Genomic DNA, 26790 nt, shown 5'->3' on the forward strand with positions numbered 1-26790 from the left:
ACTGTTATGGGTTGAATTGTGTGTCCTCCCAAAATTCACATGTTGCAGCCCTAATCCCCAGTACCTTAAAATGTGACCTTATTTGGAAACAGGGTCTTTACAAAGTTAAAATGAAGTCATTAGGGTGGGTCCTAATCTAATGTGACTTGTGTACACGTAAGAAGAGGAAATTTGGACACAGACACGTACAGAGGGAAGATGGCATTAAGAGATATAGAGAAGATTGCCACCTTTAAGCCAAGAAGAGAGGCAGAGGCCTGGAACCGATTATTCCTGTACAGTCCTCCATAGGAAACAACCCTGCTGACACTTGATCTCAGACTTCTGGCGTCCAGAACTGTGACACGATCAATTTCTGTGGTTAAGCCACTCAGTCTGTGGTACTTTGTTACAGCAGCCCTAGAAAACTAACACAGTATTCCTCCCCCACTTCCCACACCTTAAAAAAGTGTTGTCCTAGGATCAATAAAAACTATTGTCCCTGACTACAACCATGATAATGGCAATAAACAGCCTAGAAAAGAGGAAAGTCGCATAATCAAGGAAGTCATAAAAGGCTTCCCTGAGGAATTTTTAACTAAGCTAAGACCTGAAGTAAGAGAAATTATTAACTAGGTGAAAAAAAGGGATGAGCCTTCCAGGTAAAAGAAATAGCTTATTTTCAAGCCCCTTACAAGAGGAACAGAAAAAGGCAAGTGTCTGGCTCAAAGTAATGAGTAATATGGTAGATGAGGCTGGAGAGGCAGCTGGAATTCTGATTATGCAGAGTTTTTTAGTCCATATTAAGGACTTTAGACTTTATCTCAAAAAGCAATGACCTGAGACAACCATTTAGTGCATAATAATATGATGAAATATGAAATACTTCACATCACCTATGAAGTACCCTTGCCAAAATACTTGAACCTAAATTTAGTCAAGTCCTTAGAGCTAACTTCCATTTACAGAAAATATGGCAAATAGAAAAACAAGTTAAAAAATACCATAAGGAAGCAATCAGACAAACCTAAAATGTGGAACACTCCCAGTAACAACAAGCAGTCCAACCAGCCCATGTGAAGAGAGAAAAACAGAGAGGGCAGGAGGAATACCCTAGATGCAGAGACACAACCACCAAACAGAACACATGAACCTTGGTTAGAGCCTAACTGGAACTCAACTGTAAAAAGGCATTCTTCAGCAATTGGTAAAATTTGAATACAGACTGGATATTAAATGATACGATAAGGAATTACTGTTAGCTATTTTTTTAAATATGCTGTATCTTCCCAATGAAGTTGTAATCTTGATAGCAGAGACCAAACATGAAACAGGTATTCAGAATGTGCTGTTGACACTGAGATTGAGTCTTGGTATTTAAAATTTAGGCAGGTCACAAAGCACTGGGAAATCATTTGTATCTCTGCGAAATTATTAAGTTTTTGAGTTATAAATGACCAGAGGAATTATCCTGACAAAATAAGTTCATGAGGAAAAGGACACAAAGCTAGATTGTGGTAGAGCTGCCACGAGGCTCATGTTAGATCTCCTTCAGTGCAGCTTATAGGGAGGTTCTTACCACTTCCAAGCCCTGTATAGCTCCCAACTAAACTTCTTCCCCCACTTGACTTTATTTACTTATTTTTATTAATGAATAGTTGATTTACAATGTTGTGTTAGTTTCTGGTGTAAAGTAATTCAGATATATATATATATATTCTTTTCCATTATAGGTTATTACAAGATATTGAATACAGTTTCCTGTACTACACAGTAGGATCTTGTTGTTTATTGATTTTATACCCCACCTGACTATATTCTTGCTCTTCCTTTCCCAACTCCATCTCCAGGCATTTTAATTTATATTCACTTGACAAATTTCATTTTCCTTGGGAAAACTGCCAAAGGGAATGCTAACAAAAAATAATAGTGAGTAAAAAAAAAAAAAAAAAAAAAAAAAAAATAGTGAGTGCAGGAAAATCATTTTAAAATCAAAGCAAAATTAGCAAAACCAAAAGCAAACAACAACAGCTGCTGTTTCAAGCTTTTACCAGATTTATATACCTACTTCATCCTCCTGGCTTTCATGAACTCATTTTTTTCCAAATTCTGTTAAGGGAAACATAGTAGCTTTTTATCAATCATACAAATATCACAGAAAAAAAGGTGTTAAGTTGCTGATACATTAAGAATCAATGCTATTGAGGCCACTGTGAAAAACAGCATGGAGGTTTCTCAAAAACACTAAAAATAAAATTAACATATGATTTAGCAATTCTACTTCTGGATATATATCTGAAAAAAAACAAAAACACTAACTCAAAGAGATACATGCACCCCAGTGTTCATAGCAGCATTATTTACCACTGTCAAGATATGGAAGCAACCTAAGAGTCCATCAACAAACGAATGGATAAAGAAGATGTGGTATATATATATGTGCATGTATATATATATACATAAAATGGAATTCTACTCAGCCATAAAAAGAATTTTGCCATTTGCCGCAACATGGATGGACTTGGAGGGCATTATGCTAAGTGAAATAAATTAGACAAAGAGAGACAAATACTGTATGTTATCACTTATATGTGGAATTTAAAAAATAAAAGTAGTGAATATAACATAAAAGAAGCAGACACAGATAAACTAGAGTTTATCAGTGTAGGGGATATATAGGGCCGGGCAATACAGGATGGGGAAGTGGAAGGTATTGTAAGAGAGGCTCAAGGACGTATTGTACAACACAGGAAATATAGAAAATATTTTATAATAACTGTAAATGGAAAATAATGTTTAAAAGCTCTACAAAATTTTTTAATTAAAATTAAAAAATAATAAAAGTGCAGTGGCCCTCCAAAAAAAAAAAAATCAATGCTACTGAAATAACCTCTCTCCTTCCCTTTCTTTTTCGCATCCTTCATCTTTTCTCTCCAAAAATTACAGCTAATGTGAAGACAGGATATAAAAATATTCTGAACTTTTATTGCTTTTTAAATTGTGCCCAAGTATTACTTTAAAAAACATTACATGCTAGAGGGGAGAGTATAGCTCAGTGGCAGACCGCGTGCTTAGCATGCATGAAGTCCTGGGTTCAATTGCCAGTACTTCCATTAAAGTAAATAAATAAATAAACCTAATTATCTCCCCTCCCCCAATTTTTAAAAAAATACTACGTTTTAGAAAACTGAATTATAATTATCCAGTACTGTGTTTAGCAATACATGGAAAAATTGAGAACTCTTCTGAATTTGAAGAGTAAGCCTAGCATTCCTAGTATTAGTGTAAACAAGACAGCTTAATACAGGCAATGAGGTAAGTTATACCAAATACTCCAAAGAGGGATAATTATACAAGTACAAATGGATAGATATGTGGAACTCAGTAAGTACAAACCAAGTAGAGAATATGTGTTTCTGGGACCCATTACATCAAAGAGTTATCTTCTACTAAGTTCTTCCATTATAGTATATACTTAAACTACACACACACACACATATATATATAAAAAACTAATCCTTACAATAAATCTTTAGGGGAGGTATTAACTGTCCATATTTTACAAAGAATAACAGATAGAATTTCAATGTGAAACTGTCTGATTACAAGTTCACATTCTTTCCACCATAAAATATAAATTTTAATTTATGTTCAATTTAAATTTGGGAGGGAAAAACTTAGGCTCTTTTATTTTAATAGTAGGTCATTATTACCACATTCCATGATCAAGGCTGAAAGGCAGCTGGTATGCTCTGGTGAGGCATAAGGGCTGAAAAGTGTTTTGATTAGTTGGGTTCTGTCTGATTAGTGCCCAAGCCATTCTGATCATTAAATATTTTGAATATCACACCTGTCCATGACACAGAACTCTGGGTCTTCAATCAAAAACTTATTCAGACTCTTGAAATCATCCCAAACCATTTCTTATCACATTTTCCATGCCTACGGGTATCACAGGTCTATTTCTTTGCAAAATTTGGCTGGTTCTCTCTCTAGATAAGGACATGCTGAAATCCCCAAGTTTTATAGTAGAAGCCTAACATTTGCTATTTCTATATACCAAAGCATAGCACACATCTTTGAATCAGTAGCACAAAATCACTGTACTATAGGTTTTTGCCAGTGAGTCTAACCTTGAAATGACATCCTGCCTTTCTTGTTAAAAGTCAGGCTAATAGCATTTGATATTTGGGAAATCAGTCAACAGATAGAATATCACTCACACCTGCTTCAGTTCTTGCTATCAAATTAGATCACCAGAAGGGAATATATCTAGACATTAACTTACGCCCTTAGATAGAAATGCTTAAACTGAGATTTATACAAAAATATATTCTTGGATTTTATCAACATTCAATATACAAAATGACCATATGGAAAAAAAGGAAGCAATGGTATAAATATTTCAAGAACAAATGTAGGCTTTTTCTTTCCTTGGATCAGCCCACCTCCCATTCTTGGGCATGTACTTTTCCTTTTTTTTTCTTTTTTTTTTACTTTTCATTTCTTTTTAAATAAATCTTTTTAAATCTTTCGCTACACAATGCACTATCTCCTGACTGCAAACTTATCTTTCGGGATATGAATAACTTTAAAAATAAGGAAGAAATAAAAATGTGAAAAATTCAAATGGACGCCTTCTTTAAAGGACCCAGAGCAGTGTCACTGTGAAGGTCTGACTAGCTTCATTAGGGAAGCTAATGAAGCTAGTTTGGGGATGCTCCTCAAACTTCAGAGTGCACCAGAATCACCTTGAAGACTTTAAACAGATTGCTGGGCCCCATCCCATCTGTTTTTAATGGGATCTAAATATTGGCATTTCCAACAAGTTCCCAAATGATCTTAATGCTTTTGGTTCAAAAACACATTTGACCATTGAATAACATGGGGATTAGGGGCATCAACCCCCAAGAAGTCAAAAATCCATACATAACCTTAACCACTCCAAACTTAACTACTAATAGCCTACTGTTGACCAGAAGCCTTACTGATAACATAAAGTCAATTAACACATATTCTGTATGTTTTATGTACCATATACTGTATTCTTACAATAAAGAAGAGAAAATATTACTAAGGAAAAAAAAAACAAATCTAAAAGTCATCATAACAAAAGAAGCATGATTTGCTTCTGAGACCTTCATACTCTAGATTTATTTATGTTAGTTATGACAAAGTCAGTTTGCCCAACCAATATACACAAAATGTTGTACAGGCTCCCTCAACTGGTTAAGATGTAGAATTACCAAAAAACATGTTGCATTAAGTTGACTACATCATCCTCTTCAGAAATTTCTGTAACTCCAGCCTGAGATCGTAGAATGGACATGATGTCATTAGATAATTTGTCAAAACCATTCTGTAAACATATATTTGCCACTTCTTGCCATTTTTCTAGGGAGCAAAATGGATCCTTTATCATAAAATGTTTAACTGCATCTGAGGAAATAAAATACATTATTATAGTATAGCCCTTATTTGATAATCCATACTTAGCTATTCTTTAAAAATAGATCATTTCAACTCACTTACTATTGAACCTGATTCCTATAGTTTTAAGGTGGAGTGCTTAGTGGAGCTCACGGCAAGTACTCAAGTGTTAATTCTTTCTCCTCCTCCTTTTCCATTAACTATTTCATGCCTCAGTTCAACCCTCTACCATTTCTCACATTCTCTACTCCTCCAGTCATCTTCTTGGTAAGTTTAGCAGATACTGAAGGCTAGAAGGGAGCTCAGAAAGTTAAGAATGTGGACTCAGCCTTATTTAGAGTCTATAAGATACCAGTAGAAACTGTCAAATATATGAGGGCTTATAGGTCAAGTTTTCATGATCCTTTAAACACTTTTATAAATACCCTATTAGTGTAACCTCAGCGTTTAAAGATTCTTTGGCAAAACCTCCATCCTATCTCTAGATAGAGACCTCTTAATGATGGGGCTTCCATAACAAATATTTTTCTAAAGAAAATAAAAGAAGGATTTTGTTTATTAAAGAAAACTAATGATATTATTTACTTTTGAAAATCAAGTATGGTGACCCTCTTTGGGACTATTTATGAAACTCATTTATCTATTACCTGCATTACTTACGATACTTGATGAAAGAGGATCTCTATTTAGGATATTGTAATTATTATTATTTTATTTCTACTATGATTATTATTTTTCTATCAAATACAATGTTTTATCTGATATCTGTAATGACAATTTCTAATTTATCTTCCCAAATATTTCATGTTATTTACTATTCATTCTTAATTTAAAATCAAGTTGTCTGCTCAAGTTTCTATATTAAATTAGAGAAAGGAAAGGAAAAAGTGAGATCCAATTACTTATTCTTGATCCCACTGCAGAGTTAGATTCAGAGTAAATACTTGGTTTAGGAGTGAAAAATATAAAGTTTGTCTAAATACCATCTAAAACATACAAAAAAATTACTATATATACACATATGTTAATATACATAAAGTTTTTAGAGTAGTCTTAATTATTATAATTATTATGATGTTCCCTTGAAGCTTCATAAAGAGTCTCTCTTTATCCTAATCCTCTCAAGAAATATATACTTTGCCAAAAGAGTATTATTGACATGTTAGTTTTTACATTTATAGACTCAAGTTAACTCTTGCCAAGAAGGAACTCTTAGGAAGACAGAGTTAAACATAATAATCTTGATCCTTTCCCTAAATAACCCACTACTATTTCTTCATCTTACTCTACTTACCTTTCTCACCTTTATTTATTTCTTGAAGTAGCTTAACGCCAACTTTTTTCATATCTACGGAGAACAGATGAAGTATAACAAGACTGAAAGATAAAGATGGTGGTTTCCCATTCCATTCTTTAGTGAGACACTGAATTAACTCAGTGTGGGGACATAACTTTATTAGCTGCATCAGGTCATCTGAAAACAGAAATGAAAAACTATGTCTCAACATCCTAATACGATACATCAACTAGCTAATATCTATTCTTGCCAATCAACACTTCTTTTTCCAATCCTTCTAAAACCCTCAATGATTTCAACATTACTATCTGCAATCAAAAAAAAAAAAAAAAATCATGCTCAGCATAGCAAAACACAAAGGAAAACTACCTACCAAAGAGTACCAGGAAGAAAAATTTATCAAAGAACTGTCATGAAAAGAGATGTGGTGTAATAAAAAAGGGCCAGACTGACAATCGGGAAACCTGAATTCTGATCATAGTTCCATCAGTCACTTAATCTTTTGGATCTGTTTTTGCATCTTAAACTGCTAGAATTGGTGCCTCCAATTTCTAGGCTCCTATATAATGCTACATTATGTTTGTCTACATCTTGTTGCTCATTTGGGGGCCAACTGCTAGTGAATATAATATTTTTCTTTCTGTGCCTTGCACAGAAAAGGAGTTCAATAATTTTTCCCTAAAAATATGAGTATTTAGAAACTCAAAAATGAAGATTTTAAGAAGTCATTAGCTAGTTCAAGTAGCTAGAGGTTGAGCCATATGAAGTTGCCTAAATTTGACCATTTTTGACTCCAAACAAAAGCAGTTTCATATGGTTTAATCTACTAGCTAACCACTGATGTAATCTAAAGCTACAATCATGATTTACATATTCTTAAATTTATAAACTTTGTGTTAACTTCCTAAATTTTTTAAAGTAAAAATATTCTTGGGCCACACAGAAGTAATTTTCAGACTAATTTTTGAGAGCCTTTCAAGATCTACTATTAACATAATTACACTCTGAAAGGTAATATAAGGTAATCTAGTATTTATTAAACACATATTCATTGTACTGGGAACTTACATATATTAGATCACTACATTTAATTTTCAGTATAAGTCAGTTATTATTCTCACATTACAAGTGAGGAAACAGGCTTAGAGAAGTTAATTTTCTCAGAATTATACACATAGTCTAAAGCAGAACAGTTCATCTGATGCCCAAAGTCCAGGACCTTTCAATCAATGGTACTGCTCCTTCAAAATAATAAATATGTATGTGTGTGTGAACAGTATGTGTGTGTATATACATACATGCATACATACATAAAGAGACAAAGAGAAATGATAAAAGATGAAGCAAGGAACAGCAGATATAATTCAATATCAATGAAGTCAAATATTTTCAAAATTTTCCCTAGAGAAGAGGTAGAAATTTACGATTTATGGTCATTCAGTCTGGCCTCCACTAAGGTAAAGCTATTTATACAGCAGCATTTCATAACTCACTCATCTATTTCATTCAATCAGGTATTCAAATACCCTTCTCCATGAATTGATTAACCTACATTTACTCACTTATATGCAAGATATGGTCTCTGACTAATCAGAAAGGACACAAGTTCAAATCCTATGACCTTCCCCCTCTGCTTGCAACACTTCAGAATCTATTCCCTTACTCCTTGGTTTAACATGTTATAATCATCATTTATCTCACGTATGTTCTGTTTTAATAAGGTCATAAGGGTCTATATACCAACGCCGGTATTGTTTAACTCAAAACACCTGGAACAGTAGTTCTCAAAAAAGGGTCCATAAAGTAAAAACTATTTTCATACAAATACTAAGATTTGCCTTTTTCATACTCATTCTCTCACAAATATACAGTGGTGTTTTCCAGAAGCTACATGACATACTACAACAGACTGAATATAGGGTCACATATGGGAAGCTAGCTATCTTCTATTAAGCCTGACATGACAGATATTTGCAAAAATGTAAAGCTACGTCACTCTTTTCCTGAAATTGTTTCGTTTTGGAAAAGTTATTTTTCATATAAATATTTTATCTATTATAACACATAATGGGTTTATTGTTATTTTAAATGAATAAATAAAAAAGGAAATTCTGCCATTTGCCGCAACATGGATAGACTTGAAGGGCATTATACTAAATGAAATAAGTCAAAGAAAAGCAAATACTGTATGATATCACTTATATGTGAAATCTAAAAAATACAACAAACAGTGAATATAATAAAACAGAAGCAGACTGACAGATATAGAGAACAAACTAGTTGTTAGCAGTGGGGAGAGAAAAGCAGGGAGGAGCAATATAGGGGTAGAGGTACAAACTATGAGGTATGAAATAATCTACAAGGATATACTGCACAACATGGGGAATACAGCCCATATTTTATAATATCTACAAATGGAGTATAAGCTTTAAAAGTTGTGAATCACTATATTGCACACCTGTAGTTTACATAATATTGTACATGAACTGTACTTTAAAAACCTTTTCGGGTTTAATTTCTAATAGGATAAATATCAACTGATAGAACCCACATAAATAAAAGCTCTTTGGGATCTTAAATGCTTTTTTAAAGATATACAGGAGACCTGAGACCAGAAGGTTTGAGAGCCTCTGATCTAGAATAACTCAGTTTCTAGAGTATTTCTTAGCTTCCAATTCTAGAATTCCAGCTCTAGGCTGTGCCCAGAAGGGTACATTCACTTGTTTTATGATATCGAGGAAGGTGAACAAACAAATCATTTCAGGCTGTATTCTAGAAATTACTCGTAGGAGGAAAAACAAAAAGAATCTTTACTTCTAAAACACATGTTCTGTTAGTCAGATCTATGCTTTTGGAACAGAAGACTTTTTTAGGACTTTACTGTTTTTGTTTTATTTCTTCGAATTGTAAATGTAAAGCTGATAGTCTAAAACTGAAAGAGAACATTTTCTTCTGAAACCAGAAGGTATTCACAAACTGAATCTGTCCCGAGGCCAAAGATGATACTTCGGAAAGCTGTGGTTGTTTCTCATTTAAAAGTAAAATAAACAAAGTAATTTTCCCAACATTGTTTCTACCTTTTAAGTTTAATTTTTCTCAGGTTATTTTTACTTTATGGTGTTGTGTTTAAAATTATTTTCACTTTATGATGTTATGTTAAATAAATCCTGCGGATAAATATCAAGGTTCTAATTATATAGTAGTGTTATTATTTCTTAAATTATTATAATATACAGTTGTCCCTTGGTGTCCAGGGAGATGGTTCCAGGACTCCCTGAAGATACCAAAATCTGAGGATGCTCAAGTCTCTTATATAAAAAATCTCTTATACAAAATGGCATAGTGTTTGCATATAATCTACACACATTCTCCCATACACTTTAAATCATCTCCAGATTACTTAATACAATGTAAATACTAATAAATGTTGTAAATACAATGCAAATGTTATGTTAATAATTGCTACCACATAGCAAATACAAATTTTGCTATTGAGGACTTTCTGGAATTTTTTTCTCCTTGAATATTTTCAATCTGAAATTGATTGAATCCACAGATGCAGAACCCGTGGATACGGAGGGCTGACTGTATATTTAATTATTTTATAGTGAAATGCACTACAGAATAATACAATAATGAGTCAATCTTTTAAACAATTATTTGTTTATTTATATTTAGTTTATTTTTAATGGAGGTACTGGGGATTGAATACAGAATATCGTGCATGCTAAGCACGCGCTCTACCACTGAGCTGAACCCATCTCTCCTCACCCCCGAGTCAATCTTGTTTCTGTGTACTCACATAAGGCAAATTTTGCAAGTAAAAAAAAAAATCTTCACACTTCGTTCAATAAAAAATTCTAAAGGCAATTAAAACGTTCCATGTCTAAACTCTAAAATAATTCTATGGAAAAATAATACTGAATACAAAAACTGAATCTGTATAACTTAGATAATAATAATAAAATATATAATTTATTCAACATACATATTGTATAGTAACTGACATATTCTATTCCATTGCTGTGTGTATACAGGCAATTTGTTTCTATCTCTGCGCCTTAGCCTCTCAGTGGACACAGTTTTTTTTCATTTATAAAACAGGGATAATAACAAAACCTACTTCATAGAGCTAACATGAGGATTAAGTGAGCTAATGCATATAAAAAGCGGAACTACTAGCTATTATTACACTAATGGTAGCAGGCATGCTGTTACATAATGAATGAAGAAATTAATAACCTAAAAAATAAATTCTAAATAAAAGTCAATTTACTCTTTGAAAGTGATCAGATTCAGTAATCCTAAAGGATCCCTTTTCCTGGAAAAATGTGACCTAAAAGTGCTGTTTTGTTCCATTTTGCAACTTCTTAGAACTGGAGTAAACAGCTTGCAAAATCAGGATTGACACAGGTCTGGGATATGGGGATATGTCAGGACTGCCTGTACATTAACTAGATTCATAGTAAGAGATCAGCTCATTCAACTAGGGTCATCATAAGGCCCACAATTTTCTCAGATCACAACCCAGTTGCAACCTAGGTGTTTCAAAATTTTTAAATAAACATTATTTCACTAATCCTTTATTTCTAATGCTTATCATAGATCAGAACATTATATATTACGAATAAGTTATTTTTTTTAAACTCTTTAAGTAGCATGGTCCAAATATCTGCAAGTTTATCAAAAGTTTATGTATTGAGGAAATATATAATGTATTTGAATGGTTAGCATTAAAGTCAATCAGCTCCAGCTTATCTGTTTTCACTGAAAATTACAAAAGAAATCTACTTATCAGTATATGCAAAACAAATTTCATAATGTAAACCCAAAATATTGCCTACTATCATGGGTGATCCTACAATTCAAGTCCAAAATTCGAATGTGTGACAAATAAGTAGGCTTTTCTACTTACCAGAAGTAAACTTGAATTGTTGTATGTATTCCATGGCCCCATGAATTTGACCCTGTTTACACAGGCAAAGAAGAACTTTCTTGTGCAGACCACATTCACTATAGATAATCTGAGCTAAAGCCAGGCACTTGGACTTGTTGTAAGTATCCTGCTCCCCATAATCAAAAATCACATCCCCAGCCTCCTCAGAAAATGTCAGCCTAGAGCAAGCAGATCAACAGGGCACACATTAGTGAGTTCTTGTTGAGTAGATAGAAATGAAATATTTAAAAATTCAGCACAGTAGACTGGATTTTTCTATGGTCTGTAAGAAATCCAAGTAGGCAATTGATGCAATTAAACATAGCTAAGATTTAACAATAAGAACAACAACAATCAGCAGGTATTCTTTTGGGGGAAGTCAGTTTGGTGAAACTGAACTCAACTTTTTAAAAAATTTACAAACAAGGTTAAAACTCTGCTGAGAGGACTGGTGGGATTTAAAATTTAAAGGTAAACAAAAATTATCTTATAATTGAGGCTCTCAATGTTCTCTGCAATGATCTAGATTCTAAAACCCTGTAGGATGTAAGAAATTATTAAATGTTGGCTAAAGATAGTGATAAAAATTTTAGCTCAAAATTAGCAGGAGATCTTGCAAGCATTTGTACTAAAAGAAAAACACAGAACGTGTGACAGCAGTGGTTTGCTTTTGTTGTTGTTGTTGTTGTTGTTGTTGTTATAGACTTGTAAGAAACAATGGGTGGTGAAGGGAAGGACATAACTGTTTATTAGGAGAGACTGAAGAAGTAGTTGTTTTGAGATGGCTCAACTGAAAACACTTCATTTTTCATCAATTTTAGTGTACTATCTTCATACACAATTAAAAGGAACCATCTGTACTAGACAGTAACCACCTAGAAACTATCAGCGTAAGCCAAGAACACTTGGGTATGATTAAAGGTATCACTTCTAATTACTGGCTGTACTGAAATTACCCTTTAGTTATATTTTTAATTAATAGCTACAGAAAAATTTCACATAATATTGTTGCCTGTATACATGCAACAAAATGCCAATAACATTAAAATGAAATTTTGAAACTCCTACAAAATGTCTCTTTACTGAAAACTCAGGAGATGAAGATCCCTCTGTGTGTGCTGAGGTGGGCAGCAGAGAGGAAGTTCTAAAATCACAAGGCAGCTTCCGAGTACAAATCAATTTTTTAGTAATTCCATATTTTAATACCAAAATATAAGTTCTGGTATCTACAGCCACATTTCCTGAGGCTGAACAAGCCATTTCAGTTGGTGTAGTGACTGCAATACTGGAGCAACACGAAAATAATAGTATTTTAGTATTTATTTCTCTTATTAATACCATTATTTCATGATTTTAAGTGGTCAGCCTCACGATGCTGCTCCACCTAAGAGAAGGTGAGGCTAAGGTCGCTCTGTCTTGGCTAGTCACTTTCCAAAAGGCTAATCAGAAACAAAGAGTATGATTAAAAAGAAAAATATACAAAGGGAGGTGGAGGATCAAGCCCCAAAAGAACGGAATTGGCCCTGAAGGCAAAAAAGGGAAAGAAAAAAAGGATTCTACTCCTGGGGGTAAGAGAGGTAGTCAAGTACTGTGGATCAAGCTGGGAAATGAACCTAGGAACCTCCCTCCCCTTTTCTCCCCTTAATCACCTCATCATACTCTGTTTCTGTTCTCCCAAAGCCCCTTTCTTGGCTCTCCCCACCCTGACTTTCAGAGACTTCACAAAGTGGATCTGAGATCAGATTGTCTCTGGAGAATACAAATGACTAATAAAATAAGTTTCACTCCACTAGTAAATGAAGGCATATTTGATTACAAACCAGGCTGTAAATCTTTAACAGTCAAAATAAGAGTATGCCCTTATATATAATCACTAAAGCTATGCATGGTATTCATTTAGTGTTATTTTATAGGATTGGGTCTGTAAAGTTAATATTTCAGAGGATATTTTTCCTTTCTAGGAGAAATATCTGCAATTTGGAGACATTAATAGCAGTAAAGCATCATTTTTTAAATTTAGGCTTTGTGGGTCAAGTGATTAGACTTTTCCCAGGTAAGAATGACTAAGAGAGCCAAGTTTAGTCTATAAACCAGGCTGCTTTAGGGCTGGCTTTGTGCTGAGCTTCAGGAAAAGAACTGAAGAACTTTTCACATAGCTATGTGGTAGAGGCCAGGTCATCAGTCAGAGATCAGAGGACAGAAGCTAAGAATAAAAAAAGTGAATTTCCTTGAGTATTCTGTTATATCACCTCTGGATCCTTAAAAGTAGTGGCACTTTACCCGATTTATGCACTCAGGGAACTGCACAAAAGTTTTAATTCTTACAACTAAGAGGCAGAATGGGCCTATAACCATCGGTATAAATAAGGAAATTAATCTTGCTTCACGTGTCTTTGCACAAGACAGCAAGTGTTAGTGATGAACATGAACTTTCTGACGATGTCCTCACGTCTGAACCATTTCTAGTGCTCCCTGACAAGTACTTCTATGTGGATTGTAGAAGTGTGACCAAGCAGAGGAAGAAAGAAGGAGGCAAAGACTGAAAAGAAGGGTGCACGTATGAAGAAGTTTCCTAAAAAAGAATGAACTGTTATGTGAACAGTAAATGAAGGCATAACAAGAGGGAGCGAGAGAAAGATCCTTTGCAGTGGTAAACCCTAGTGCCATCAATTCAGGACAGCTTATGACTATCCAGAGCTGTTCAGGGAAATGGTGAATTTGGGGTGCGTGGCAATAGGCAACAGTATGCAAACTTGCCATTTTTATGTTTGGGACATTTCTAAGTCATAGATTTGTTATTTAGGGAATGTTTACATTTGTCCATCTATCTCCCTTATGATACGCTTCTTAAAGATGAAAATGATAACTACTCTCTAATATGTAGTCTATGTCCCTAAGCATTTAGAGCCAAGTAGACACAGCCCTTAGGCTGCAAAGTAAGCAGGCTATAGCTACTAGAGATGACAGGGAGGCCTTTCCTCACTCAGCCTTCCAGTTCTCACAGCTCAACCCATGTCCACATAGACCCAGCAAAAGCAGCTGGTATTTATCCTCAGATTGAACTTCATAAGCTGGTAGGCACTGTTTTGGTGCCTCACCCAGGTCCCCTTTACTGGACCAGTGCCCCTTCTCCAGCTGACTACTGACAGCTCACAGCTGCCCACTTCTCCAAATAACTGTCCTCAGTTGACTAGGGCCACCTCCCCGAGAAAATTATGCCTATCTTTCAACCCCTCAGTAGTCTAGAGCTGATGACTGACAAGTAAGGGATACAAAAAGCCAGTCACATAATCAAGGGGAAACAACTCTGGTTTATGCTCTATTGCTCTCTCCCTGTAATACTGCCTAATACTAGACTTTACCCGAATTCACATCCTTGCTTGGCTCTTTCCCCTTCCCTTTCCTATCTCACTCCTTCCTTACAAAATTTCCCAAGGAGTAGTAAATGACATGCACCCAAATGCAGGTATCATGTTCTCTTCAAGGGAATAGGGAACCTGAGTGCCAAACACTTCCCTCTGCCCTGCCGCCTAGTAACAGTACTACATTATCATGATAAAGTCAATCGGGACTTCCACATTCACACAGCCTAAGTTGCAGGCATGGGAAACACAAACTCCCTATGATGGTTAATTTTATGTGTCAACTTGACTGGGCCCAGATATTTGGTCAAATATTATTTTGGGGGTGTTGGAGAATGTATTTGAAGACAGTAAATTTTAATTGGCAGGCTGAGTAAAAAGAATTCCTCCTGCCTAAATACTTAGCTAAGACCTCAGTCTTTTCCTGCCTTTGGGTCTCGAGGCTGCTGGCTTTCAGATTGGAATTTACACCATTTGTTCTCTTGGGTCTTGCTGATTGCAGATCTTGGGACTTCTCAGCCTCCATAATCATATGAGCCAATTTCTTATTTTATATATATTTTTTGTTTCTCTACAGAACCCTGACTAATACACTCTCTAAGCAGACTCTTGGGAGTGACAGTCGAGCAGGGCCACTCTTTATTTCCTAGATCCAAGAATTCTACCTGCTGGGGATACAGTACCATATAATTATCATTGTTTAAGGAGTACACTTCATCCTGAAGGATGTTACTCCATCTTCAAAAGATGGAGTGACAAGCTGGCATCACCTGGATACCATCTGAAATTTCCACGAACCAAGTTTGGGTTCTTTTCTTCCTCTGCCTGCTGGTCCTAGGTAACCACACCCTTGCATAAGCCTATAGGTGTGAGCCATGGAAGCAGTATTCATCAGGCAGTGGTAGTTGACATGGGGTCTGGGCCACCTGTTCATGAAGCTTACTCGCATGCTCCGGACCTGCTTGAGCATGATCTTAGTTATATCTGATTTTGGATGGACTCTTATGATTCACCTGACCTTATGACTTGGTGAGTCTGTCAGAATACAGTTGAATGATAAGTATTTCTAGTTGCACAGTCATTGATGTTCCATAGATAAACACTGCAACTTCTGCAGGACCCAACAGTTGTTTTTCAAATGGTATACAGTTGTCTGTTATGGGTGGTAGATGATCTACTGGGATATCTCTGGGTAGCCCCATGCTAACTGAAAATTGTTAGTGGGTAAATCAATAACCATGGTTTGATAAAGGCATGATAACCACCGTCATCCTACCAGACAAGCCATTGAGACCAAAAGAAGTCTAAGAATGTAAAATGGGCAACAGAGGAGAAAGATAATGAGGTACTAATTGATATGGATGAATCTCAAAATAATTATAAGTGAAAGAAGCCAGACCAAAAAGAAAAAAGAATACACAAATGTGTGATTCCATATAAATAAAATTCTAGAAAATGAAAACTAATGTAGAGTAACAGAAAGTAGACTAGTGGTTATCTAGAGATGGGGAGGTAGGTAGAATGAGGTGGTAGAAGGAAGGAGGAGGCCCTATAAAGGGACATAAGGAAACATTAGAAGGTCATGGATATGTTTACTCTCTCGTTGGTGATAATTTCATGTGTGTATACATATGTCAAAACTTGTCAAATTGCACACCTTAAATACGTGCAGTTTACTGAGTATCAATTATATCTCCATAATGATATTTTTTAAAGATTCATCAAATTGTATACATCTAATATGTATAGGTTATTGTATATAAACTGTATCTCAATAAAGTTGTAAAAACCCAAATTACAGCCCTAGAACCTAACATCAAGGGCTATAGTTCATTCCACTAACCCTCTTCTTATAAGATTCCCCCAGAATTAGGACCACAGCATCCTGAAGAAGCTGTGCCTGCACGTAGTGAACTTAAACATGAGAAGCAAACAGATCTGTGTTGCGTACATGGCTGACTAAGGTAGATGCTGTTTGCTGTCCTGCCCAAATCTTCCTTCCTGGGCCAGCACACTCTTCCCCAGCTGCTCCAGGTGTTGGATGCCAATGGCTCATAGATCCTTCCCTTCCACAGAGAATTGCCCTGGGCTAGGAGGAGCCACCATGCCCAGGAAGATATGGACTCCCACTCCATCCAGGTAGTGTAAAACCCTTGACTGACTGTTAAAGAAGCACAGAAGGTAGTCCCCTTGCCTCAAGCAGGAACAGCTCTGTGATGTGTTTTATGCTTCAGAGCATAAATAAGGCCAACACTAGAACTTGTCTGAGGTCACATCCTTGGTTAGCTCTTTCCCCTTCCTGCTTCACTCATTCCTTTACAGGTGCTTCTTGAAAAGCTGTCCTTCTATTAACCATGTGCACTCAAATTACTGTGTCCGGTTTTGGTTCCAGGGAACCCAACCTAAGGGAACCCTGGTACAAATCTACCAATTTGTACTGAGACTCAACTCCAAGAAGTCACCTCCTGCCTGTCCTAGCTGGTTTGTATGTTTTTCTAAATGCTACATTGGTCCATGTCCCTCCTGCTTATAAATTTCCTCCTAGGTTTATTCTTTACATGTATTCACAGCCTGTCCAAAACCAGGTTCCTGCTTTACCCCTCTGAGCAGAATGATACTGAAAATTCCTTTTCTATCCTTAGTGATCAACTTCCATCCACCATTAAGTGGTCATGAATCATCTCATGTAAGTCAACTTCTGTTCTGGGTTCATTGTGACTAGGTCCCATTACTCCATCCTTGAATGCTTAGTAAATACTTTCTGACCAATTAATTGCAATAAAGACCTGAAATAAATGCTCAAATAACATACTGATATGAAAACTATTACAATTTTGAGAAGAACAAACAACCTTATTAACTAAATTTCAAAATTAAGTTAAAAGCTTAACTTTGCTTACCTTTCCTGGGTGACCCAATTGACAACTAAATCTAAACGTTTTTCAGATAGTCCACATTTGATTCCTTCCAGAGTTAGTTTTGCATCTATAGGATGTCTAAAAGCCTGGCTTGTGCTAAAGATAGTCTCAAAAAATAAGAGTAATGGAAAAGGCTTTCCTTTAGTTTTTCCAACAGCTACAAAGGGAAGAAAAGTTTTTGAGTCAAATACTGTCAAGTACTAGTTTGCTTTTTCTTACTTCACGTTATTATTTTCATCTTGTTGCATTTTCTAAAAATTTTAATCTAAAATTACACATTTATAACTTTTAACTAATGCTTATGGCTTAAACTGTATTTTGGATAATGACTAAATATCATATGCTATGTGAAAACCAAGGCAGAGATTGGGGTGATGGATCTAAACGTCAAGGAAGGCCAAAGACTGCTGATAGCCACCTAGAGGCTAGGAGAAGCATGGAATGGAATCTCCATCAGTGCCTCCAGAAGGAACTTAAAAAAACTCAAAGAAAATGCTACCAGAAGACTTGCACTATAAGAAAGGTTAAAGGTAGCCCCTCAAACAGAAGAAAAATGACACTAGATAGAAATATAATCTACACAAAGGAATGAAGATCAGAAATGGTAAATGCTATGAATATAAGCATTTAGAAGTACAGTTGATCCCTGAACAATGCAGGGGTTGAGGGTACTGACCCCAGAACAGTCAAAAATACATGTATACATGTATCCATGTTGGCCCTCCATATCCACAGCTCCACATCTGTGGATTCAACCAACCATGAATCATGTAGTACTACACTATGTATTTATTGAAAAACATTTCATACACTTCAAATCCACGTTGTTGAAGGTTTAAATTGTATATTGTTTTGATACAATGCATTAAGTAGTATAATATCACCTGAGGGTAGAATGTGATAAGTTGAAGATATAACCTACAAACCCTAAAGCAACAACCAAAATAAGACAACAAAGAATTATAGCTCATAAATCAACAAAGGAGAAAAATGGAATAATAAAAAAACTCAACTATGAAGTCTTTCATCCCACATCCTTCAACTTGCCTCTCATGGTTCAGGGTGCCATGTGCTATGAATTGATATTTTTTTCATGAATCCTTTAAGTATTGAGCAGGGTAATTATGACATTTATGTAGTTATTTATAGTTCAAGTGCTTTCTGGGCAAACATTCAAATATATTATATAGTTTTTTCAAAAAAAGAATTCAACTAATCCAAAAGAAGGCAGAAAAAGAGAAAAAAAAGTAACAAAGAAGAGATAAGAAAAATAGAAAACAAATAAAAGTCAACAATCACATTAAGTGTAAGTGATCTAAGTACCCCAGGTAAAGGCAAAGATTGTCAAACTGTATAGAACAGTAAGATCCAAGTATATGTTGCCTAGCAGACATTGACTTTACATACAAAAACACAAATTAAATAGATTAAAGTAAAAGTACAGAAAAAGACATAGCATGCTAATACTAACCAAAAGAAAGATGGAATCACACTTCCAATTTAAAAACTTACTACAAAGATATAGTAATCAAGATAGTATTATGGCACAGAACGGACATCTAGAGCAAAAGAATAGAATTAAGAGTCTAGAAATAAACCTCAAACAGTTAAGGTCAACTGATTTCTTAAAAAGGGACCAAAACAATTTAATGGGTAAAGAAAAGTCTTTTCAACAAATGGTGCTGGGAAAACTGGATATCCATATGCAAAAGAATGAATTTGGACCCCTACCTCACACCATACACAAAAATTAACTCAAAGTAGATCATAAACCTAAATGTATAAAACTCCTAGAAGAAAACATAGGATCTTAAATTAGACAAAGATTTCTTAGATACTGCCATAAAAGTGCCATAAAAGCACTATCATAAAAGAAAAGATTTGTAAATGGGACTTCATCAAAATTAAAAACTTCTGTGTCTCAAAAAACACCAACAAGAAAATGAAAAGACAAACCACAGACTGGAAGAAAATATTTACACATCATCTACCTGATTTTATCTGGAATTAAAAAAAAAAACAAAAAACACTTGCAACTCAATAATTAAAACACAAATAATATAATTATCAAATGGGCAAAGAATAGACATTTCTCCAAAAAAGATATACAAATGACCAATAGGCACATGAAAAGATGCTCAACATTGTTAGTCATTAGAGACACATAAATGAAAACCATAATGAGACACCACTTCACACAGATTAGAATAGCTACTTTCAAAAAGATAGACATTAACAAGTGTTGGTAAGGATGTGGAGAAATTGGAGCCCTATACACTGGTGGTAGAAATGGAAAATGGTGCAAATAGTTTAGCAGTTCCTCAAAGTATTAACCCTGACTTACTATTTAACCCAAAAATTCTACTCCCAGGTATCTACTAGGGGAAATAAAAACATGTCCACACAAAAACTTGTACACAAGTGCTCATGGCTAAAAGCATGGCTTGTGCTAAAGATAGCCTCAAAAAATAAAAGTCATGGAAAATGTCATAATAGCCAAAAAGTGGAAACAACCCAAATGACCATCAACTGATGAGTAGATAAACAAAATACAGTATAATACAATGGAATATTATAGATCAAAACAGAGTAGACCTACAATATATGAACAACTGTTTATTTTCAACAAAGGTACAAAGGCAATTCAGTGGAGAAAGTCTTTTTAAATAAATTACTTAGACAGACTAGGATTTTAAAATTTGTAGATACTGACAAGCATACACAGAATAGATAAACAAGATTATATTGTATAGCACAGGGAAATATACACAAGATCTTGTGGTAGCTCACAGTGAAAAAAAATGTGACAATGAATATATGTATGTTCACGTATTAACTAAAAAATTGTACTCTACACTGGAATTTGACACAAAATTGTAAAATGACTATAACTCAATAAAAAAAAGTTAAAAAAAATAAATAATCTTAGAACAATTGGGTAGCTACAGGCAAAAAAATAAACTTTGACCCATACCTTGTACCATATATAAAAATTAACTCAAACTGGGTCATAGATTTAAATGTAAACTAAAACTATAATATTCTTAGGGGAAAAAAAGGAGAAAAAATCTTTTAGGCACAGATTTAGAAAAAATCAGATTAGGCACAGATTTCTTAGGTACAACACTAAAATCTCAATCCAAAAAAGAAAAAGAATTCATAAATTAGATTTCAGCAAAATTAAAGACTTCTACTCTTAGAAAGATACTGTTAAGAGAATGAAAAAGATAAGCCACAAAGTGGGAGAAAGTATTTGTAAATCCTGTATCTGATAAAGGATCTGTATTCATAGAATAGAATACTACTCAGCAATAAAAAAGAATGAACTATTGATGCAATAACATGGATGAATTTAAAAATAATTATGCTAAGTGCAAGAAGTCATTCAAAAAAGAATACCTACTACATGATTCCATTCATATAAAATTCTAGAAAATGCAGACTAATCTATGGTGACAAAGCAGATTAGTGGTTGCCTGGGGACTGGAGGGAAGCTATGGGAGACAGGTGAGAGGGGTGGGGAAGAGTGGGAAAGCGGGATCACTGAGGAGAATAAGGGAGTTTCTGGAGGATGTATGTGTCAAAATTTAACAAACTGTGTACCTTAAATATGTACAATTTGTTATAGGTATGTCAATGTACTACAACAAAACTGTTTTTGAAATGAAGTGGAGCAAATGTGACAAAATATTAATATTTATTAAATCTTGATAGTGAGCACATGCTGTTATTTATGCATGTATATATGTTTCTCCATACTTTCCCGTATACTTGAAAACCTAATCAAACCCCTTAATGTCACAGGTGAAGAAACTGTAAATGGTAGAGATAAGGCTGGGACCTAGTTCCATTCTATCAGGGAAAAAAAGTTTAATTTGCAAACATATATAAGGTTCAGAGAGAAATGCTTACCCTTAAGCTTATTCATTGTCCCAGTGTTTTGAAGAATTCCTTTAGGGCTGTTTGCTGCAAAATAAACTGCCTTTTCATATTCACCAAGTGAGATTAATTCATCGAACCTACAGCCATTGTATTTCATTACACATTATAACAGTACATAAAAAAGGAAAGAAAATTGATTAGAAATGTCTAATACAGATTAAACATAGTAACATAGTAATACAGAAAAGCAATTCTAATAAACTGTAACTAGAGTCATTCACTCTGTATGATATTCTTTCACTTCCTTCCCTAATATTGTTGTTCTTGTAGCCTCAGAATGAAACTTTGGCCTGCAATGACTTTGAACCTGATCCTGCACTTTATTCCTACAGTACTTAGAGCAAACCATAGAAAATGGGAAGAAACAACTTCAAGTGAATGTATAACGAGCTCAGATTTTTCCCTCTTATACAGTCTCCAGAAGGAAAGGGGCATCATGGGAAAGAAGGGCATAGAGGCTCAGCCTAGAGGAAATATTAACTAAACACAAAGGCTGCCAAGTTGGAGACCAAGAGGTTTCCCCGGTACTCAGAAGCCTATGTTGCTCTGCCAGGCATCAGACTCCCAACTGATTGTGAGACTAACTCAAGAAGAAAAGATGATATTTAACTTAAGCCTTGACTTATCTTCTCAGGGTAAAATGTCTTCAAATCAGCCCTTATCTCAAAATTAATAAAACTATAGCAAACAGGATTTATAAAGTGTTGCAAGTAAGTATAGAACCCCAGAGGAGAAAAATACCTAAGTAATATTAAGCAAAATACATAAAACTTTTAACCTCAGCCAGGGTTTTTCTCTCATGTCTAAAGCTAGCACTTAGAGAAGCAAACAGCATAAGGAAATAACAGGCTTTAGAGTGCCCCCCAAACATATTACATATGTTCATCACATATTGGCTGACAGCCTATGAGAATTAACCTCTTAAAGAAGAGCATCTTAGATCTCTTTAAGCCTCTACTATACACTAGACATTACTTAATAAGTTTCAGGGAGAAATATGCCTTCTTAACATGTCACAGGATGGAAATAACGAGGGGAAAAAAGGACTAAGTTGGCTAGAATAATCTGACTCAAGAAGACATTCTCAAAAACATTTTATAACATCAGGTTGATGGTTAGAGAATACAGGGAAAATATAAATAAAACTTAAATAAATGTTACAATCTACGTATATCATACGAAAAATCTCCAATTAGAGAGACTACCAATAGACTACCAATCTGATTTTTTTTAACAAAGATCTATTTTTTTTTAATTTTTATTTTATTTTCTAATTGGTCTACTAAAGTAGAATTTTAAAGACAAAAAGCTAGAGACTACAGCTCAAAAAGATGCTAAATAAATGCTAACCACTTAATAAGTATTTAAATAAATATTAAATAAATCTTATAACATCTTAACAAGGAAAATTAAAGCTTTTTAAATATTCACCTTTCAGTACAGGAAAGCAAAATTTCAGTTTCTTTGGCCTTGCCCGGGTCAATCTCAAGTAGTTCCTCAACAATGCTGTGGTCACCTGTAAATATTGAAAGTACCACCAGATGATATTTAAGGTTATCAATCAATAGAAAATAATAAACATATAAATATTTAATACCAACAACTAAATTCTATGGTTTCTAACAACACCAACTTCTTCCTAAGTGGCCTGAGTGGCCTCCCTGTCCCTTTCTTCCTTATTCTCTCTTTGGTTCAGCAAGTCTACTCTTTACCAATTGTTTGTCAGCTGTTGAGGGAAGAAGCCCATAGGGTAACAGAGACCTAACAGAAGCAAATACATTTTTCCTTTATTTAAACTCAGCCTAGGAAAAGTCCCCACTTTTTAGCTTTCTGGGTAAAAAAAAAAGTTTTCCATTATCTGCATTAATTAAAAAATACAGCTCAGTGGTAGAGTGCATGCCTAGCATGCAAGAGGTCCAGTTTCAAGCCCTAGTACCTCCATTAAAAAAATAAACAAACCTAATTACCACCCCCCAAAACAAACAACAAAAAATAAACTAAAAAAAATAGAGAGAGATCAATTACCATGTAAAACTTTAGTTTTCTGAATTTCCTCCACGAAGTCTTGAAATGATCTGCTCATATCAGATTTTAACCATGAAGTAAGTGCATGTGAAATAATCTGCAGTTTGTGATGACTATAAAGATAAAAAAATTAATATACTAAACCTAAGATCAAGTAGTGGACTATTTGAATAAACAAATAAAAGCTTCAAACTTTAAAAATATATATTCAACTTTTATACCGAAACTGTAATTCTTTGTTCAGATTTTCTGCTAGATCTCGCCGTTTTAATACCGCAATCATTTCCTCATCTAAATCTGCCTTCCTTTGAGCTGGTACATATTTTTCTGACATAATGTGTTTAATTTCTGCATATTTGTCTTCCAGAAGTTTCAAGTGTTTAGTGAGAGCAGCTAAATTGACAGATTCTTCGAGAGTCATGCCTATTGGAAAAGAGAATAAATTAAACAAGCCAAGCCATGTATGGGAGTCTTGCGCTCAAACAGTAAGTCTTAGCCAAATAGGTCAGATGGTTCACCATGTTAAGAAATAGGAGCGTGAACTTGTAGATTATGGGACATAAACAGAATTAGCATACATTTCTTTTTTTCCTTTTTTAATTATTTAAATTGATGTACAGTCAATTACAATACATCAATTTCTGGTGTACAGCACAATGTCCCAGTCATGCATCTACATACATATATTCATTTTCATTAAAGGTTATTACAAGATACTAAATATAGTTCCCTGTGCTAAACAGAAGAAATTTGTTCTTTAAATCTATTTTTAATATATAGTAGATAACATTTGTAAATCTCAAACTCTCAAATTTATCCCTTCCCAACTCTTTTCCCCGGTAACCATAAGATTGTTTACTGTTTGTGAGTCTGTTTCTGTTTTGTAGATGAGTTCATAGTGTCCTTTTTTTCCTTAGATTTCATATATGAGTGATATCATACGGTAATTTTTTCTTTCACTTTCTGGCTTAGTTCACTTAGAATGACGATCTCCAGGTCCATCCACATTGCTGCAAATGGCATTATTTTATTCTTTTTATGGCCGAGTGGTATTCCACTGTAGAAATATACCACAACTTCTTTATCCAGTCATGTCAATGGACATTTAGGTTGCTTCCATGTCTTGGTTATTGTATATAGTGCTGCTATGAACAGTGGAGTGCATGTATCTTTTTGAATTAGAGTTCCATCTGGATATATACTCAGAAGTGGGATTGCTGGATTATATAGCAAGTCTATTTTCAGTTTTTTGAGGAATTTCCATACTGTTTTTCCATAATGGCCACACCAAACTACAATGTAGGAGGGTTCCCTTTTCTCCACAGCCTCTCCAGCATTTATCATTTGTGTACTTTTGAATGATGGCCATTCTGACTGGTGTGAGGTTTTGATTTGCATTTCTCTGATAGTGATATTGAGCATTTTTTCATGTGCTATTGGCCATTTGTATGTCTTCATTGGAGAATTGCTTGTTTAGGCCCTCTGCTCATTTTTCGATTGGGTTGTTTGTTTTTTTGTTATTAAGTTGTATAGCATACATTTCTAAATGGCTGGTAGTTTTAAACAAATCATCAATGAAAACTTCATGAAGACTGATTGTCTAAAACTTAGAATCTTAAGAAAAAAAAAATTTAATGACCTAATCACCTCACCTTGCAAACCTCTAAATATTGCTGTTTCTCAATAACATCAAGAACTTCTGCCTGACAATTCAGGATTTCTGTCCAATGATTTTTCACTAATCCAGTCTTCCACTAATCTACTACAGCTAACCCCAGGGTAATCTGTTTATTCTCTCCTATGCAAAGTTTATAAATGCCTGCCAAATCTTCAGTCCTCTCCCTCTTTCACTGTCCCCTCTATTCTTTATTCATAACAACACACACATACACACACACTTCAAATTACTTCTCTTCTCACTCAGGCTAGTTGTTGCCTTTAAAAGCATACCTCAAAATTCTCTCCCAGAAACCCCCAGGATTAATCCTACTCAATTTTAATCATTCCCTTACCCTGAATCCTCTTAGCATGTAATCAATTTGTCAGTTATTCTGTACTTACTCATATGTATCTTGTAGTTTGCTAGTCATAATTTTGTATTTGAAGTGAATCAAGTCCCTGCTTCCACCAAACAAAGGATGATCATCTAACCTCTGTTAAAATCCTCTAGTAAGGAGTAGCTTATTATCTCAAGACATAGTTTCTTCCATTGAAATCAAATCTGACTTCCTAAAATTTCCACCTATTGATTCTGCATTTGGATAAATACTAGTTGGAATCCTTAAAAGTTCTAAGTGCAGTTATCTATTGTCAAAATCTTTCTTTTCTTCAGGATGCATATATGAAATTCCTCCATCCGTTCATCATACAAATTATGCAATATCCTGGATGAATTCCAGGACATATCCCAATTTCTTAACATATGGCTTAGCTGAAGTTGAGGAACCAGTGAACGCTGACATCAATGTGAACCAACAATATTCACTAGAACTTAATATACCACAATTTTTTCACATATAATGCTATGGGTTCTCAAACTTTAAAGTACATCAGAATAACCTGGAGAACCTGTTAAAACACTGACTGTTGGGCTCCACACCACCCAACCCCAACTCCCATCCGTGGAGTTTCTGACATTGTAAATCTGCAGTGGGACCAAAAAATTTGCATTTTTAACAGGTTCTCAGGTAATGCTGAGGTTGATGTAGGAACCATATACTTTAAAAGCTATGTATTATACTTTATACAATCCAGCCAGAGTAAAACTCTTTTAATCTTTTAGGGATGTTTAAGTTTTCTCATTCCCTTGTATGTATCTAAGAGGCCGTGCTAATGTTGTTTGTAAAGTCTGGCTAAAGTCCTGGTACATCTGTAAGATATAAACATGGTAGCATGTATATA

General features: G+C 34.7%; 1 protein-coding gene across 5 annotated transcripts in view; it reads right to left on the minus strand.

Annotated features, from left to right (window-relative positions):
* Positions 1 to 5118: 5118 nt before the first annotated feature.
* The window catches only part of CLHC1 (clathrin heavy chain linker domain containing 1), a 33119-nt gene continuing 11447 nt past the window's right edge, over positions 5119 to 26790 (minus strand). For 3 of the 5 annotated variants that reach the window (XM_010951865.3, XM_010951864.3, XM_074341152.1), the window contains 8 exons: positions 24111 to 24312; positions 23890 to 24002; positions 23296 to 23380; positions 21835 to 21941; positions 17905 to 18079; positions 11622 to 11821; positions 6704 to 6883; positions 5119 to 5418 (listed from right to left, as the gene is read on the minus strand). In XM_010951865.3, coding sequence (XP_010950167.1) covers positions 5222 to 5418; positions 6704 to 6883; positions 11622 to 11821; positions 17905 to 18079; positions 21835 to 21941; positions 23296 to 23380; positions 23890 to 24002; positions 24111 to 24312 — 1259 coding nt within the window. In that variant the 3' untranslated portion in view covers positions 5119 to 5221. Of the gene's footprint in view, positions 5419 to 6703; positions 6884 to 11621; positions 11822 to 17904; positions 18080 to 21834; positions 21942 to 23295; positions 23381 to 23889; positions 24003 to 24110; positions 26759 to 26790 lie in introns of all 5 variants that reach the window. The other 2 variants (XM_074341151.1, XM_074341153.1) reach the window with 2 other exon arrangements.

Source organism: Camelus bactrianus, chromosome 15 (genome assembly GCF_048773025.1).
Source record: "Camelus bactrianus isolate YW-2024 breed Bactrian camel chromosome 15, ASM4877302v1, whole genome shotgun sequence".
In the NCBI taxonomy this organism is placed as follows: domain Eukaryota; kingdom Metazoa; phylum Chordata; class Mammalia; order Artiodactyla; family Camelidae; genus Camelus; species Camelus bactrianus.